Here is an 18,989-nt window from a genome sequence, read left to right as displayed (position 1 = left end):
TTTAGCCCAGGGTCCTTTATGGTTACAAGATCAGGGTCAGGGATATACCAACCCTCAGCTCGGAACGTCCCATAGCTCAAAACAAAGACCGTGGTTATCCCCAAAAATCATTAGTGTGAAACCAGGTTAGAACATGAATGCCATAGAACGTTAATGTTTGTTATAAAAGATGGAGCTTGAATAGGCTACTGTTAAGTGTGTTAGTTGTGTGCTGTGAGTGAATTTGTGCAGTAGTAAACCATCATGGGCTCTGATTTATCTGAAGTGTGAATTGCTTACATTACTAAACCAGTATCCTGTAACCAATTGGGTTTAGGGTTAGCTCAGGCCATAGAAATGCCAGTGTGAAAAGCTCTACTGAAGAACCTTCATACCACTATTCCAAACTTTACTTTTGAGACCCTCTTATGGTAAGACTAATTGCTATGTTCAGGAAACCGTACAACATTTTAGCCACTATAGTGCAGTGGCGAAAAGGATGCAATGTGAATGCAGTTTTTAATGTCAACAAAGTCAACGATCACACAACACCAGAGGGAGTTCCACAAACCACGTACTACCCAGATTCAGCTCAAACAAGCGGTTAAATTAATGTAGCTCCTATGCCACTAAAAATGTGGAATGCCCTGGCAGAAATGTGAATCCGTAGACTTCTTCAAAACCTCTCTCAAAGAGCGCTTACGGCCGGGTGGCTGCAATTCGAAACTGGCCCCTATTTTTCTATACAGTACTGTACACGTTTTCCCTTTTTTCTAACGGTGTATATATGATGATTTTTTTGCATAGATGTGTAATATATTGTATTTGTATGTATGTCTTTAACCCATTCTGACCGGGCACCCATTTTGGTGTTGGCATCATGTTATGCTTTAGCTATTTAAAAATAGCAGATCTACAAGCTCATATCGCGCCACTGAGTGGCGCGATACGAGCTTGTAGGTCTGCTATTTTTTTAAGAATCGAAGAACGACTGACATTTTTAGAATCTGATCTCAGGTCAGAATGGGTTCATCAGACCAGTGTGTGTCCAGTGGAAACCTCGTGTGAATCTGATCTCAGGTCAGAATGGGTTAAATGTTCTGATGGATTGAAAATGGAGGACCCTTATGTAAACATCTTGGTGCTTTTTCTGGTATTATATACTCTTAGCAGATTTTGTATTGATCTGTATTTCCTTGAACTGTTAATATCAATGAATCAATCAATCAATCAATCAATCAATCAATCAATCAATCAATCAATCAATTGTTACAATAGAACACCAGCTCTGCCAGGGGTCCTTGAGGACCAGTGTCAGAAACCATATACCCTTTTCTGTTCCTGATACTGTAGTCTGTAGTGTACATTTATTTGTACAACCCTATTTCTGTGAGCGTAGTCTCTTCCTTCCTATCCAGGCCCCTGGCCCAAACCTACGCCCATTGTCCCTGCAGGCTTGCAAGTGGTGTTTTGCGAAAGAGGCCCAGCCTGTTTGGATGCATTCTGCAGCCCTGACGATGCATACTGCCATGCTTCACATCGTCTGAGTCATTTTCAGCCTTACAATTGATCTACTGTAACATCGCATCACTAGTATATGTAGGCTTTCCACATCGGAGTAAAGCCTGTTCCTAAATCGCTGTGATCCGGTCTAGGCGTGGTTTAAACCCCCCCCCTGGAGTTATGGTCCCCCTGTTTGTTGTTTCAACAAACTATTCCAAGAAGTACTTGAAAAAACATTTCTCGGAGTCATACACCACATCAAGGCTTTTATTGGGTAGGCCCTAAAATTATGACGCAGGGAATTATTTTGGGTATTTCTTATTCCGATTTGAGGGTTTCCGGCCTGATGACTACAGTACAAACTATAAATGGTAAATGGTAAATGGTGCATTTATATAGCGCCTTTATCCAAGGCGCTTTACAGAGATTGTGCATTACATTCACCCATTCACACACACATTCATACACCGATGGCAGCGGAAACCATGCAAGGCACCAACTAGCACATCGGGAGCAATTAGGGGTTCAGTGTCTTGCTCAAGGACACTTCGACAGTAACTCTGGGGGAGCCCGGGTTCGAACTGGCAACCTTACGGTTACCATCCAGGCACTCTACCGCTGAGCCACCGCCGCCCCTATAAATGCACTCTGTCGAGATGCCAACTTGCTTGTACAGTACGTGCGCTCACCACTGGCATCACCGCTTTGTATTGTACTATGATCTCTACTTTGAGTGCTAGTGATGTCTAATAAATACAACTGCTGTTCTAAATCCTTTAGACCCGTTATTGACCTTATACAGTACCAACCTTGAAACTTAGTTACGTCACCAAGAATGGTGGTTCCTTATTGGCTGTTGGAGGACACTGACATACATACCCCGACACACACACACACACACACACACACACACACACACACACACACACACACACACACACACATACATACATACATACCCAGCCGATCGCAGTACTTGCACGCTCTGCTTGCGCAAGTAACCAGTGACTACTGACGTAAGATAACACGACGTAAGATATCATCCGCTCCGGATAGTGTAAAGCAGTGGTTATCTACCGGTGGTACACGTACTGACGTACTGTACCACCGCTGGTAGGCGAGGCCTCCTCTCATGGTACGCAGTGGAATCCCCCCGAAGAAGAAAAATGTGGACTGAGATGGCCTATAAAATAAAATAATATCATTGAAATGGGATTTAAAAACCTGTATATTAATACATTCTGAACGGGAACCCATTTTAGTGTCAGCATCATGTTATGCTTTAGCTATTTAAAAATAGCAGATCTACAAGCTCATAGCGCGCCACCGAGTGGCGCGCTATGAGCTTGTAGGTCTGCTATTTTAGAAAAATCGAAGAGCGACTGACATTTTTAGAATCTGATCTCAGGTCAGAATGGGTTAATCAGACCAGTGTGTGTCCAGTTGGAAACCTGGTATGAATCTGATCTCAGGTCAGAATGGGTTAAAAACCTGTATATTAATACATTGTCAGTGCCGTGTTTATGTTGGCTTTGTTTTCGACGATGCTTTCACAATCACAACAAGCTTAAACGGTGGCTAATACACTTAAAATGGTGCAATGGTGGCTTAAAACTGTAACTCTTTAAGTGTGAAAGGCAAGAGGAGATTAGTTTGACCAGCAGCAAGTAGCTGAAGTTGTGGATGTCTTGGATCACAGAACAGCACTTGCTCCAGGAGCGCCAGTGAAATCGCACCCGGGCTGGTCCCAGCACCAATTGGTTCCGTTCAAATGGCACAAACCCACCACCACTTAATTTGACGCCTAAAACTGGGATTAAACAGAAACGTTGCCTACAGACAGTGAATGAATGAAATGCATTTGACAACCAAACAAACGTAGCCTACTGAAAAGAGTTAATCTTTTAATAACGAGACAAACTGAACTAAGTCCTAGCCTCGGTACCAGGCTTTCATTTTTGTTGGTGCAAAAATTTAAAGCCTGGAGGAACGCATTGGCCGCTCTGGTCTAAAAGTGGGAGTCAACCCTTCCGGGTGGGCGTCGCTCCAAATTATGTGACGTAGCGCTGCACTAGGGGGGGAGAGGAGGGGCCGGGGGTGACGGACAGATCGATGAGATCCAATCAGGGCGTGCGCAAATCTCTGCCGCGACCCGCCCCTCTTGACCAGAAACCTAACACGTTAGCTCAGGCTATTATTAACCTAACCTTACAGCAGCATTAAAGCTATTGGCCTCGCGCATTGCAGCAAAGCCGCTGTAAAAAGTGGCAAAGTTGCAAACTAAGTGTGTGTGTGTGTGTGTGTGTGTGTGTGTGTGTGTGTGTTAATTAACTGCGCTTAGATGGATGTACGCTACTGTATTTTTATGGTGGTACTTGGAGAGAACTATTTTCTTAGATGGTACTTGGTGTAAAAAGGTTATCAGTTTTGTGTCTTATATCTGGTGAACTATAGTGTCTGATAGGATTTAAGGCCATTTGTTATACTGAGGTCATTAGGTTAACAATTAGTCAGAAGATAAAGGCATTGTTGCCTGGGCTATATAGTCCGTTTGAAAATATAATTGTTTTAGATGTTGTTCAATGAGGAAACATAACTGCCAAAATAATCTTGATCACTTCCACTTGTTTAGTTGTTTCCTCAGGTCCCTGGCCAGGGGAAGCAAAATGGAGTCATGGGAATTAGATGAAAAGGTGCAGCCCTTACAATCATTGGCACATTTGGAAAGGAAGGAACGAAGGACGGAAGATATCATATCACACTATCAACAATATTAAGTAACTGAGTAGTTAATATGGTTGTTTGATCTATAAATGTCATGATATCTCATTCTCTTAACATAATTTCACCCCGTAAATGCAGGGACAGTAGCTTGTGCTATCATGTTTAATGGTAGGCCCAAACTATGAGGAGCAGAGCTTCCGTTCACTTGCACTTCCATTATTTCTGTTTTTAATATTAATGTATGTGCACCTGTCATTCCAGTGCTGCTGCTCAGTAGCATTATGTTCTGTGCTGTGAACTCACGTGTACCGTTGGCTGAAATCCTCGACAGTAGCGAGCTCTACATTGTCTCCGAAAACAATAGCCTCCTTGTGTGTTACGACTTACCCTCATGCTATACATAGCAAGCTCACTAGGCAACATCTCCAAGTCCGAACTCCGAACCCATTTGGCAGCTACTCTAATGCATATTATTCTATTGTCAATGGCTACTTATGGCTTGCCTTAAAGAACAGTTGTCTTACTCTTATGTGTCCTCAGGGATCTTTTTGTACGTATGATTGAATACAAACCATTTTCTGTATGATCAAATGTGGCTCAAATCATGGCTTTCAGTTGTTCCCTGAAGAAGACCTTACAGGTCGAAACGTTGGTTTCTGTTAATAACCTTTCACCATTGTGGATATGAGTGTCCCCTCATGGGACTTTAAATTCAATGGTGCTGCATGCTATGCATGGCCCAGTTCTATCTGACACGCCCTGCACCTGCTGGAGTGACTCCCCTTGCCTTGGTGGAAAACTGCTGGAGCAGGCTCTTCCGTCTCCGGGAGACAATACAGTATGTTGTTTTATTTATGGTAGTTTGACAGGTTATGTAAACAAGTGTGACGAGCCCAGTAGCACACTGCACCACTGCCTGCATCAGTCTGATTGCATGTAGGTGACACTAAAGAGACAGGGGACAGAGACAGAGAGTGACATGCAGAAAAGGTCGTTGTTGGGCTCAGGAATCGAACCCGCGACATGTTGCATTAGAGCTTATATATGGTATGTGCCTTAACCGCTAGGCCAGCGGCGCCCCTACAACAATGTTCTTGATCTTGAGTATACTGCAGACTCGTTAGCAAAACAAGCTCCCTGTTTTCTTCAGTGGCTGGAGCAGTTCATCTGAATTTTATAACATTATAACGACGCCCATTTTCAGTTTCCCAACATGCAAGTTGTGTTAATGTAACGCCGGTGATTCAGAGTTTGGGCTATGGGATTTATGGTCGCCATGGTTACAGCTGTCTCCATGTTTACAGCCCCGCAAGCTATGGGATGATGACGGCCTCCCAGCTGCTGCCGAGTGCCGGCTATTGCCACACAGTATGCAAACACTCAGAAGATGTTTTATGAACTGGAGGTCGCTTTTGATATGCTCTTCATAGCACTCTCTCTCTTGCAGATTCACTAGTGCAATGTAGACTTGGCTACACTACTGCAAACAAACTACTCTGAACAGCGAGGAATGTGGTTGCAACTCTGTATATAAAGTCTGTTGCCAAGAGTTTCAGTTACAGTTCCACCAACATGAGAATGAACAAGTGACTTGATCCAAGTGTCTCTGAGCGTGAGTATGATTGTTAGTGCCAGACGGTCTGGTGGGGGTTCCAGAGTAAAAGCGGACATGTCTTTCTGGCACGCCAGAGCTTCTATTTTGAAGGAATCCCAACACTGATTGTGTTATTATTAATGATGGCTTCTTTGGCTGGTTTACTTTACCTTCACATTTGAATTTCAAGTGTATTAATGATGGCTTCTTTGGCTGGTTTACTTTACCTTCACATTTGAATTTCAAGTGTATTCAAATAAATACAACTCACGAAAAAAGGCTAATCATTTGTTGATCCCTATCATAGACCCTGTTCTTAATTTTTCACATTGCCATGGATGCAGTGATGGAATAGGCAAATCTTTTATTCTGTCAGGGAGGACAATTTACAATTTAGGCATTTAGCAGACACTCTTAATCCAGAGCGACTTACATTTAAGCAAGAACAAAAGCATGGGAATACATCACATAAAAGCATTTATCATGAAACATGCGTAAGCTAAGAAAGTAACAGTGGAATATCTGTATAATGAAACTATATACACTATACATATTTACTACTATGCTATACATATGTACTATGGTGTGCTATGACTATATACAATACAATTATAGTGCTGTCTACATAACATGCTATAAGTCTGTGTCAAATGCTATCTAAGCCAACAGAAATGCTATCTAAGGGGTTAGGGTAAGTGCTATGGGCCATGATGGAGTCTGAAAAGGTGGGTTTTCAGGCTACGGCGGAAGATTGGGAGTGATGCTGCAGTTCTGACTGCAATGGGAAGTGCATTCCACAGTTTTGGAGCCAGAAGGGAGAAGAGTTTGGGACGTGTGGAGCGTTGTTCCGGCGTTTTTAGTGAGGGTACTTCCAGTTTCCCTGCGTTGGCTGATCTGAGTGCTGATCTGAGGACATGCCATGGGAAGCGAGTGCATTGAATGGAGGACGGGTGTGATACTGACGCGTTCATATTTACACACTCATCAGGGTCTTAGCAGCGCTGCATGTGTTCCGGATGTATTGGAGATCCTGAAAGCTCTTACTAGGGATCCCGATGAGAAGTGCGTTTTAGTAATCAAGCTTAGCCCTGCCCTGTATAGTGAAAACAAATCGGTAAATCCTAGAGATGTAGTATTAAAGCTTGTTAAGCAACATATCAGGGCAGAGGGTAAGAGAGTGGACAATGCTAGTCAAAAGGTTAAGTTTGGGTCTTGATTTGGAAATGCCATTATCCCACTATTTGGACCTGGGTAAGCATTCTTACTTTTGTGCCGGTATTTCAAAGCCAAATTGGCTTGGATCACAAGTTCACAACCCTGATCCAGATTCCAGATGCAAACTCTTCAAGATGACCAAATCAATATTACTATATATATATATATATATATATATATGGATGGTATCCAATCAGATTACTTCTAAACAACCAGGCCCTGGGCCCAGACTTTAGTTTCCTTTCCTGACAATAACAGGAAACCTGAGGATGTGGAACATATGTTCAGGTCCACGCACGCACGCACGCACGTATACGCACACACGTATACTGTTGGAAGGACAGTATCTTACCCTCCTTATCTCTAAACATAACCTTGACCCCTCACCCCTACATCCCATATCCTAAATGCAACCGAACGCCGTTACTTTTACAAAATGGCCTCAGTTTCCAGGATTTTCCTAATCTTTTTGCTCTCATGGTGACATCTGATCCTAACAAAAGTATAAGCACATGTACACACACACACACACACACACACACACACACACACACACACACACACACACACACACACACCTACCTACGCACACTTGCAATACCACAACATACAGTACCTCTGTAATAAAGAATCACACTCGTGTGAAGTGAGGGGCGCTCTTATCATCTTACAACATCAATTACAACATAATGTTTGTTTAAGCAACGGGTGCTAATGTTTGTTTTAGTCCTCAAAACAAACTTCTCTTTATTGTCTATTGCGTTTTCTTAATTATTTGTTGTAATTGTTCTGGCCAACTACGTTCATAAGCGTAGACATAATGTTTAATCCATATATGAACGCGCCGTCGGTCTGTTTACCTTTTAACATTGCTCCGGCTAGTATAGCCCTCCAAAAATAGGTCCCCTGGTCAGCCTGTCAAAGTGTTGACCAGTTGATTTTATTCTGTTTTGTTCAGAGGAAGCCTGATACAATAAGCCTTTTGATCATGCCATTCAATGCCATACAATGGTTGCGCCTTGTGATCTTGGGATTTTGTTTTTGATCAGAGGTTAATGAATCATTTTAAATGGCTATTAAACAAGTCATTTCTGCCTGAGCTTGGTGTGAGATGAGCTTTGAACGATGCTTGGATCACCACTTACAGTAGGCTATTTACCCTCTCGTCCACTGTCCCAACAGCCCACATGTCGTCTACACCGTGACTCTGTCAGCAAAGTTAGTTAAAATGTGATAACTCAAATGAATGTTTTTCCATGTGTGTTTGTGTTGCAGGCCAGTCTGTCCATCTGGGGATGGGGGGGTCTTGGCGTGGTGCTGTTCTTGGTGACCTTTGGACCTTTCGCCATATTCTACCTGGCCTTCTATGTCTTCTGCTTTGTTGGCGGGTGAGTGCAAGTAATTTTTTAGGTGGAGTGTGACCTGATTGATTGTACACAGTATACACAGTCTGACAAATTCAGTAGTCTGAATCTAATATATATATATATATATATATATATATATATATATATATATATAAGGCTTTAAATAAATCATTTTCATTATACATTTTTATTCATTTTAAAACTTTTCTTGTCAACTTTACCCTGTGTTATAAAAAGACGCTGCATGGTGTGGAGGCTAATATTGACACTGTGGAGTACATTAGTTTTCAATTACCACATTGATTGGATTAGATTATTTTATCACATGCTAGTGTTTTTGTCATGTATTTGGGGCATTAGGCTCTTTTAGTAGAAACTTTGTGTTGGTGTTATATGTTCAATATCAACCATGGAATAAACATTACTCTAGCAATTGGGAGAAGCCATTACAATGACCTAGATCCAAGTACCAGTCTACCAGACCAAGTGGAAAGTTACATTGAAATCCATGTTTTAATGCAAGGGTTTCCCACCTGCCCCTGGCAGGTAAATACAACAAGGGTTGCCCACCTGCCCCTGGCAGGTAAATACAACAAGGGTTGCCCACCTGCCCCTGGCAGGTAAATACAACAAGGGTTGCCCACCTGGCACCTGCCCCTGGCAGGTAAATAAAACTTTCGGGCAGGTGGAGTTTGCTTTCAGGTTGCCCGACCGGCTAAGTACTCGTTTGAGTGCTTGTCTATAAACACAACTCACGCTATCTGTCTAAGCACCTGAACGTCGCCAGAGAGCTTTGTCTTCTGGTCTGTGGAATTTAAAAATAAGAGCACTGTTTACCTATAATGTTCTGTTTTCACTGTAAAAATATCCCATAGTCATATTCATAGCATAACAATTGAGGTAATATTGCACAGACCCAGAAAGTTTTTTAAAAAGCGTTAAATTGAACGGTACTTCAAATTTTAACTATCATTTTTATAATGAACAATTTACTTTGTGCAAGTAGAACATGACCTGTGCTTGCCCGGTGGGCAATTGTCTCTGTGACATTAGTGTCAACCCCTGCCATGGGGTATAACCATCTCTGTTTCTATTCACTGTGGTTTTCAGGGGCTTTGCGGTCACTCTGCTTTATGGGAAGATCAACTCCGAGAAACACCTGGAGAAGTGCGAGCACTCCTACCTACCACCTACACAAATTGGCATTCTCAAGGTAACTACAGTACACCGATGGACACATTTATGTACAGTAGTTTGTATTACCATCTACAGAGTAGTCACTGCTTCTTCACTTGGAAAGGAGCCAGCTTAGATGGTTCGGGCATCTGGTTAGGCTGCCTCTCGAGAACCCTAGAACCTTGATGCACGTCCCGCTGGAAGAAGACCCCGGGCCAGAGTCGACCAAGGATGAGTTGGAGGGTCTCCAATATCTGACGGGACCGCCTCAGGATCCCAGAGAATGAAGTTACTAATGTTGCTCTGGAGAGAGAAGTCTTGAGCTCAATGGTAGAGCTGTTGCCCCTGCGACCAGACTACGGATAAGCGGTTGAAGATGGATGGATGGATGGATGGATGGATGATGATTTACATTCACTATATTTGTTTCCCTTTTCCCTAACCTCATCTCTCACGTGTACCTGCACGCATGCACGCACACACACACGCACGCATGAGCACGTAATGTACAAGTGACAGATGAGACTATATAAAGTAATTGGATTGGAGTGGAGTGGTGAATGCTAGCGGCTGACTGCAGTAGTGGCATTTAAAATGTGCTAAAGGAAGGAGCAATAGGATTATGGCTAGTGCATAGACCAACACACACATAAAAACAGATTGTGATGCATTGATCGCCTTTGCCAAAGCAAACAAGTTGAGTAGTAGTGGTTCATCAAGTTTCCTGGAAGCACCGTGCCGAGCAGTTATGTCGGACATAATGAAAGTTGTAATTGATTTGATAAATGTCTCTGTCTCTCTTCATCTCTCTCTGTCAGACTTTGGATGAAATGAAGTTGGAGTTGAAGGCCATAAAGATTGACAGGAGATTGACTGGCTCCAGCTTCATAGATGAACCCTTACAACAAGTATGGATTTTTCTCTCTGCATATCTCTCTCTCTGTGTGTGTGCTTTCCATTAATTTTTACAGCTAACGGTTTGTGTGAGTGCATGCAGGTCTGTATCTGTATCTGTGTCGTTCACAGTTATCAAGAGATAGAATCAAGCAAAAATAACTATACTGTAAAAAGTGTCTAACCAGAAATGTAGGAACTACAAGGTTTATACATCCTACTGGACCTTTCTGTAAAAAGTTTTATATCCATAACAACACAGCTTTATTTGTATAGCATCTTTTTAACAATGTTATAATATGTTTCTTTTTTTTTATGTAAACTATCAAAACAACTTAACGAAGTAAGACATGGGAAACAAGAAAGCAATATTGACAAAACGGTAAAAAGAAGAAAACATGGCTTCAAATATTGAAAAAATACTTTCTTATAAAAAAAAAATTTTAAGAGGATTTAACCCATTCTGACCGGGCACCCATTTTGGTGTTGGCATCATGTTATGCTTTAGCTATTGAAAAATAGCAGATCTACAAGCTCATATCGCGCCACCGAGTGGCGCGATACGAGCTTGTAGGTCTGCTATTTTTGAAAAATCGAAGAGCGACTGACATTTTTTTAAATCTGATCTCAGGTCAGAATGGGTTAATAATGAAACTGTCAGGATGTAATAGACATTTTTTTAATCTGATCTCAGGTCAGAATGGGTTCAAACGAGTCGTTTCAGATTGCTGTGACTGCAAAGGCTCGATCACCCTTGGTCATGGGCTAAGACCTAGAAACGACCAGCAGGGCGTCTTGTCTTCCCTCCCCATCTTAGGGTATATAGTTAGCTCATTACATAGTCATAGTTCCATACTGAATCCATGTTGAAATATGGAGGGGGGGGGGGGGGGCTTTGAAGGTGTGGTCCAGTAATTCATAGGCTGGCAGGCTGAGTGAACTGCAGACACAGCACTTTGTTGTGGTCACATGACAGTCACTACTCCTCCTGACTACTCTCTCTCTCCTCTCTCTCTCTCTCTCTCTCTCTGTATCTGTTTCTCCACCCCAGAGAATGTGTTTTTAGCGCTATGTGTGCCATGCACTTTTGCTCGGCTACGCATGACAGACACGATGTAACCTCCGTGTCACGCTCGCTCTCCCAGAGAGGCGATTGAAATCTAGCCGTGTCTGGCACATTCTTCCTCACTCCCTTTCACGCTCACTCTCTTTACTTCACTTTTTTCAATATCTGCCTATGTAGCTCTCTCTTTATCTGTCTCTCTCTCTCTCTCTCTGTCACCCTGTCAATGTCAACCTTTTTCTCTCTCTCTCGCTGGCATTCTTTCTCTCCCCTGACTCTTCCAGTCTCGACCTCTATCGGTCTCTTTCTCTCTCTGTGTGTGTGTGTGTGTGTGTGTGTGTGTGTGTGTGTGTGTGTGTGTGTGTGATGATATTAAGTTTTGCATTGTTCTCTACAGTATCTTGTGTTCTGATTACAGCAGCAGCAGCAAATTAACTATAAAAGAGAACACTACTTTTTTTAAACCAATCATTGCAATCTTTAGTCTTAATTTAATAAAGTGGCTCTGCTACTGTATGTGACGTATAAAGTGTTTGTATGACTGTGTGTGTGTGTGTGTGTGTGTGTGTGTGTGTGTGTGTGTGTGTGTGTGTGTGTGTGTGTGTGTGCATGCATGTGTGTGTTGGTGAGGTCTGTGTCTAAATATGTATATGACATTGTACCTATTCCAATTAAAGGCATGTGGTACCATTTTGTTGTCAGAATTCTATTGAGAGGATGGCCCCTTGAGATGGAGCATCTCGTTTTAGAGGGGGTCCTATACATACAAGTTAACTACAACATTACAGCAGTGCAAGTACACAGTAAAAAAGACACATAGGTGCAACATAACATACAGTACATATGTACACATACAGGTACAGTTAGCTTAAATTGAATATTCTTTCAGTAAAGGCATGCAACCTTTCATTTGAAGTTTGGACAATTTGCCCCTCTCCTCTCTTAACGTGTTGCTTTAAAGGACAACTTTAGTTTTTTTTCAACCAAGGTTCAAAAAACCTTAGAGAAAGTAAAAGATGAGTGTTCTTTTTTTTTCATTTTCTGCTTTCTTTCGTTTTAGGGATTTTAGCTGTTTTTGACAGGGGGGCGGGGGCATTCGAACATGGGGCTAAATATGTATTTTTTTACAACATTTTACAGCGATTTATTTTTTAATTATTTACTATAGTCCTAATAAACCCCTGGAAATTTCATCTGGCCACAAAACATCACGAGATCTACTGAATGTGTCAAACTGACATTGAGCCTATGACACAGTGTGGCTTCCCCCCAGTAGGCTACCTTCACATTCAGTAGATCCTGTGATTTATTTGTGGCCAGATGTAATTTCCTGGGGTTTATTAGGGCTATAGTAAATAATAAAAAAATAAATCTCCATAATATTTTGTAAATAAATACATATTTAGCACCATGTTCGAATGCCCCCGCCCCCCTGTACAAAACAGCTAAAATCCCTAAAACGAAAGAAAGCAGCAAATGGAAAAAGAATAACACTCATCTTTTACTTTCTCTAATAACAACCTACAACATGAACCTTGGTTGAAAAAAACTAAAGTTGTCCTTTAATGCCCCTGGCCCCTGTCTTGTCCTCTATATTTGTCCCTCTTTCTGTGTGTGTGTGTTTAGGTGATCCAGTTTGGTCTGAGGGACTACATCCAATATTGGTACTACACTCTGAGTGAAGATGAGTCCTTCCTGCTGGAGATCAGACAGACGGTACAGAATGCCCTCGTCCAGTTCTCCACAAGGTACACACAGTCACACACAGTCACACACACACACACACACACACACACACACACACACACACACACACACAAACACACACACTACACAGAGTACCCATACATTCTACGGGGCGATCTGAATGAATCGAGGCATATTATGTACTGGAAAATGAATGCACTTCATTGGATTATGACAGAGTTGGCTTCAAACGTATGGCCTCCTAGTTTCAGATATGTCTTTAAACATGTGCTATGGTCATATTGTGTGTGTGTGTGTGTGTGTGTGTGTGTGTGTGTGTGTGTGTGTAGGTCCAAGGAGGTGGACTGGCAGCCTTACTTTACCACTCGTCTGGTTGATGACTTTGCCACCCACCTGCGTGTCTTCAGGAAGGCTCAGGACCGCCTCGGAGACAGAGAGGACAAGCAGAGTATGCACACGCACACACACACACGCACACACACACACACACACACACGCAGTCACGCATAGGGATGGAGCTCGTTACGTTTTATTGATAACGGTCACCTTATCGATCAGGCTTCTCGAGCCCACTATTGAGCATTTTCTATTATTTTGTGGAAAGACGGGAGACAATAAATTCTGAACGGAACCAGTATCTTTTATTAGGGCCTTCAAATACAGTACTGTTCAGACAGAAGGCAATTGACCTTTTTACCAATAAAATAATATTAAAGAAACTGTTAACTGGTTAATATATGTACCGCCACTTAACTTTAAAAGCGTAATTGTGTTTACCCGGACAGCGATGGTTGGCATTTATTTCTTGATCGCCTCTTGTCTTGATTGTTTAAACATGACCGGGCCACTATGCCGCTATGCTCAATAACAAGCTTGATAAGCCAAAAGCTTATTGATAATGGGTACTCAATAAGCTGCTTATCGAAATGTTTCCGGGTATCGGTTATCGAGCTCCATCCCTAGTCACGCACACACTCTCGCACTCTCTCTCTCTCTCTCTCTCTCTCTCTCTCAATATGCATTATGCCACTTTTTATGCATTGTTCCACTTTTTGCTTCGGCAATGTATGTTTCCTCATGCCGATAAAGCCCTTTGAATTGAGAATTGAACGGAATTGTTGGTGGCCAGGGGACGTGACGGAGGAGCTGGTGGATTCCTTCTTCGAGGCGGAGGTGGAGCTGGAGAGGAAGATTTGTCGAGACGTGGTGTGCACCTCGCATAAAGACGAGGAAGGTGAGCAGGTTCACCGTTAGCGGTCCATCATGTCGCCGTTCCATTCCACACCCCCGGCATGGCAGAGACGAGTGCTAATGCTTGTGTGTTTGTATGTGTGTCAGGTTTCCTGAGAGACCTGTGTGAGGTGCTGTTGTATCTGTTACTACCTCCTGGAGATTTCCACAATAAGAACATGAGATACTTCCTCAGGGTGAGTACTACAACTTAGGACACACACGTTTGTAGTACATTTTTTAGGACAAACATTTGAGGATAAAAATTTTGCACATGCCATTTTCACAGTTTCCATTTGTAACCCTGAAACTAAAGCATGAGTGATCTTGCAGATTGTGTATTTTCAGTGCACGACTAAATATAAATCGGGTATAACTCTAATTCTAACCACAAAATATATCCTATCTATGTATCTTGTATGTAAATAATACTAATTAAAACCAACAAAGACGGTGACCTCACGCCAGCTCACTTTGATGCACACTGCCATCAATCATGATGCATTCATTTTGCACATATGCTGACTTCTGTGTGTGTGTGTGTGTGTGTGTGTGTGTGTGTGTGTGTGTGTGTGTGTGTGTGTGTGTGTGTGTGTGTGTGTGTGTGTGTGTGTGTGTGTGTGTGTGTGTGCATATAGGAAGTGTTGGCGCGTGGTGTGCTGCTTCCTCTAATCGACCAGCTGAGTGACCCAGACTACATCAACCAGTTTGTCATCTGGATGGTGAGACATACAAATCCTAACTGTCCATAGCTCTGGCTGCTTACATTTTGTTTTATTGTTATTGGTCAAAAGTATATGCATGGGTAGTGTACATGTAATAGACCTCCTGCACATTGCTGTGCAGCTTATACTGTATACATTTGTCTTTTCTTATTGTATTTAGGCCTTGCCCAATGCACTGTAAAATCCCAGGTGCTAATTTAACTGAGTGTGTAAGGTCTATGTTTGCATGGCTTTAAAATAAATTCTAGTTATGGAAATGCTTTGAATAATAATTATGTAGCACAACAACCTGTAATCGTAATTAGACACAGAACAGAAGTATGGATACAGTACATAGAGGACAAACTTAGGCCTCGGTTTCGAGAGAGTTCATGCAATTGGATTTCCATTCAATTTCAAAGCAATACTTTGAAATAAAAAAGAAACTCACTTTCATTCATCAACCGGGAAGAAAGATATATCTCTGCAGTTGGGAAGAAACCACCAACCAACTACAAAATGTTCATTTTTCAGGAAATTAAGAAACCTTATATTTTGAAAACAAAGCAATACTGCCTCATCAAAGTTGGCGTTGTGACTTTATATATTGTCAATTTCTTCCATGAGAGGGGAAGTGGTGGTGGAGTTAGCTGCTTTAGCAGGCAGTTTGAGGGCCCAATGGAGGTTTTGTCCAAAGCAATTTTTTACTTATTTTCATTGGTTCAATATTTTTTGAAACAACACACAATAGCACTGATTTTATGGAAAGGGGAAAAAAAGAACAGCTCAAAAAATGGAGTTAGGTGGTTTCCTCCCGACAGCAACGAATAATAATAAATAATAATAATAATAAACTTTATTTATATAGCACCTTTCATACATAAATGCAGCTCAAAGTGCTTCACACAGAGGACACAACAATATAATACAATAAAACACAAGTAGATGGCCCAGGCCGTAGCGTAACGGTCTGGGCACCGGACTGGTAATCCAGTCGCAGTGTGCCGCGGGTTCGACTCCCGGACCCGACACGGCCTTTACTGCATGTCATCCCCCCATCTCTCTCCCGTTTCCTGTCAGCCTACTGTCTGTCCCTTCAAAAATCAATAAAAGGCGTAAGCCGCAAAAAAATATCTTAAAAAAAAAAAAAAAAAACACAAGTAGTTAAAATGATAGAACAGTGGCAAAGAACAAAATTGAACATAAAAGAAATAAAAACACCACATGCAGCAAATCAGTCAGGGCAGGGTAAGAACGTGCATAGTATAATGAAATGAGAATGAAGCTTTGAAAAATAATAGAACATGTGTTGTGTGTGTAGATCCGTGACTCCAGCTGTAACTACGAGGCCTTCATGAATATCCTGAAGCTGACGGACAAGACTCCTGAGCTGGAGGCGGTCAAAGACAAGGTCCTGGAGGAGCTGGCGTATCTCCGCTCTCTGGACACTGCTGGGGACGGTGGGTACTATACACATCTACAAAGTAACTGAAGTTTTCAAATAAATGTAGAGTAAAAGTACAATATTGTCCTCTGAGATTTAACTCGAAAGTTATGGAAAAATGCGTCCCGGCCCAACTGATGCCCCATCTGAACGCCCATGGCATCTTAGAAGTGTTCCAGTCTGGGTACAAAACCCTCCATAGTACTGAGACTGCACTCATACGAATTTTTAATGATATATTTTTGGCTACGGACTCTGGTGATTCTCTTATTTTGGTACTCTTGGACCTGACTGCCGCTTTCGACACGGTAGATTACAGCATTTTGCTCTCTCGCTTGGAGCACTGGGTTGGCATTAGAGGGTCAGCACTGGAGTTTTTCAGATCCTACCTGTCAGGGAGAAGTCTCTGTGTCACCCTAGGACGCTACATCCTCCACAGCATCCCTCAACTGCGGGGTGCCACAGGGTTCGATCTTAGGTCCAATCTTGTTTATGTTGTACCTGCTCCCCCTAGGATCTATTTTTAGAAAACACGGTGTTTCCTTCCACTGTTACGCTGATGACAGCCAAATCTACCTGCCTCTGAAACGTAACAACCCTGACTCCTTAAAACCCTTGCTCGCTTGCCTGGAGGATGTAAAAGCATGGCTGGCTTTAAACTTTTTAAACTTTAACGACGGCAAGACCGAAGTTATGGTGTTTGGGCCAAACAACAATGTGTTTCCTCCCGGTGATTTAGGTCCCCTTGAGCCTTTCTTAAAGCCAATTGCCACCAATCTAGGCGTTAAAATAGACTCTGATCTAAAAATGGACAAACAGGTCAAGAAACGGTCAGAAAGAGCTTCTTCCAGCTGAGAAGGCTGGCAAAGATTAAATCTTGTCTTTCCCGCCCTGTGTTCGAAACTGTTATCCATGCCTTTATGACACCCCTCCTCGACTACTGTAATGCCCTGTATATTGGAGTCAACCAGGTCTCCATATCTCGCTTACAGTTAGTCCAAAATGCCGCCGCACGGTTGCTTACAGGTACACGTAAGCGTGACCATATTAGTCCTGTACTAGCCTCCCTCCATTGGCTTCCTGTGCGATACAGGATTGATTTCAAAGTTTTGCTTTTTGTTTTTAAATGTTTAAATGGTTTGGCACCCATTTATCTCTCTGAACTACTAAAAAAGTATGTTCCCACAAGGACCCTCAGGTCCTCTGACCAGCTTCTCCTGGTGGTGCCTAAATCAAGGCTGAAGCTTAGAGGGAACCAGGCTTTTGCAGTCGCAGCTCCCAAGCTCTGGAATGAGCTGCCTCTGCACATAAGACAGGCCCCCACTCTTCAGGTGTTTAAATCACGCCTCAAGACATATTTTTATTCTTTGGCTTTTCCTAGCATAGTATGAGCTTTTTGATGTTGAAAGTGACACTGTGTACTGTATGTTGTTTGTTTTTAAATGAAGTTGTGATTTTTATTATTTTATTGTAAAGCACTTTGGAACAACTTGTTGTTATTTAAATGTGCTATAGAAATAAAGATGGTATGGTATGGTATGGTAGAGTACAAATAGTACTGGTCTGGAAATTGGAAATACTCAAGCGCAAATACCTGAAAATTGTACTTGAAAATAAAATGCATTTACTTTTATGTACTTAGTTTCCACCACTGGTGGGTGTACACACACACACACACACACACACACACACACACACACACACACACACACACACACACACACACACACACACACACACAAAGGTGCACACACACATGCACCAGCAGTACTACACACTGATTCAATAACATGCAGACACACATGTATTCAGAGCAACAAGCGCCAATTCATACAAGCAGAATAACATGATGCATTACAGAACCGTACACCAGTTCAAATACATGCACACATAAAAAAACACATATACTGTTCCTCTTCTTCTCTTTTTCAATTTGACAATTACAAAGTGAAATGCAATAAGAGAAGAATGCCTGAATGAATACCCATAAAGCTTATTTTTTTGCAGTGGTGTCCATAGAATGAGATTTACAGTACAGCTTTCAACCTGGCTTCCCTGTTTTTGTGCATGTTTTCAAACATTTAAAAACATTCAAAACTAGCAGAGCCTGCCGATGCTGCTGTTTTTTGCCAGGTTGACAACGTTGTACAATGAAATATAAAATACAGCTTGAGTGGTCAACACAGTACATAAGAACTGAAAAGACATCTGAGCAAACCACGTTGTTGACACCTCTCTCCTTCTCCCAGACATCAATGTGATTAAGAACCAGATAAACAGTCTGCTGTTTGTAAAGAAGTTGTGTGAGATGAGAATCCAGAGACTGCAGTCTGGCAAGGTGAGAATGTACTGCACATCTCCCATAGAGTCACACTGCTGTGGAATTATA

The 18,989-nt window shown here is 42.1% G+C and overlaps 1 protein-coding gene across 5 annotated transcripts in view; it reads left to right on the top strand.

Annotated features, from left to right (window-relative positions):
* snx13 (sorting nexin 13) overlaps positions 1 to 18,989 on the top strand; it is a 49,827-nt gene that overhangs the window by 13,239 nt on the left and 17,599 nt on the right. For all 5 annotated transcript variants that reach the window (XM_083786416.1, XM_083786415.1, XM_083786414.1 and 2 more), the window contains exons 2-11: positions 8,291 to 8,403; positions 9,493 to 9,595; positions 10,377 to 10,466; positions 13,142 to 13,263; positions 13,552 to 13,670; positions 14,352 to 14,456; positions 14,561 to 14,649; positions 15,091 to 15,174; positions 16,478 to 16,616; positions 18,850 to 18,938. In XM_083786416.1, coding sequence (XP_083642542.1) covers positions 8,291 to 8,403; positions 9,493 to 9,595; positions 10,377 to 10,466; positions 13,142 to 13,263; positions 13,552 to 13,670; positions 14,352 to 14,456; positions 14,561 to 14,649; positions 15,091 to 15,174; positions 16,478 to 16,616; positions 18,850 to 18,938 — 1,053 coding nt within the window. The remainder of the gene's footprint in view (positions 1 to 8,290; positions 8,404 to 9,492; positions 9,596 to 10,376; positions 10,467 to 13,141; positions 13,264 to 13,551; positions 13,671 to 14,351; positions 14,457 to 14,560; positions 14,650 to 15,090; positions 15,175 to 16,477; positions 16,617 to 18,849; positions 18,939 to 18,989) is intronic.

Source organism: Protomyctophum parallelum (genome assembly GCF_964188405.1).
Source record: "Protomyctophum parallelum genome assembly, chromosome: 1".
In the NCBI taxonomy this organism is placed as follows: domain Eukaryota; kingdom Metazoa; phylum Chordata; class Actinopteri; order Myctophiformes; family Myctophidae; genus Protomyctophum; species Protomyctophum parallelum.
Note: the sequence above shows the minus strand (reverse complement) of the source record. Positions and strands in the feature narration are given on the sequence as shown.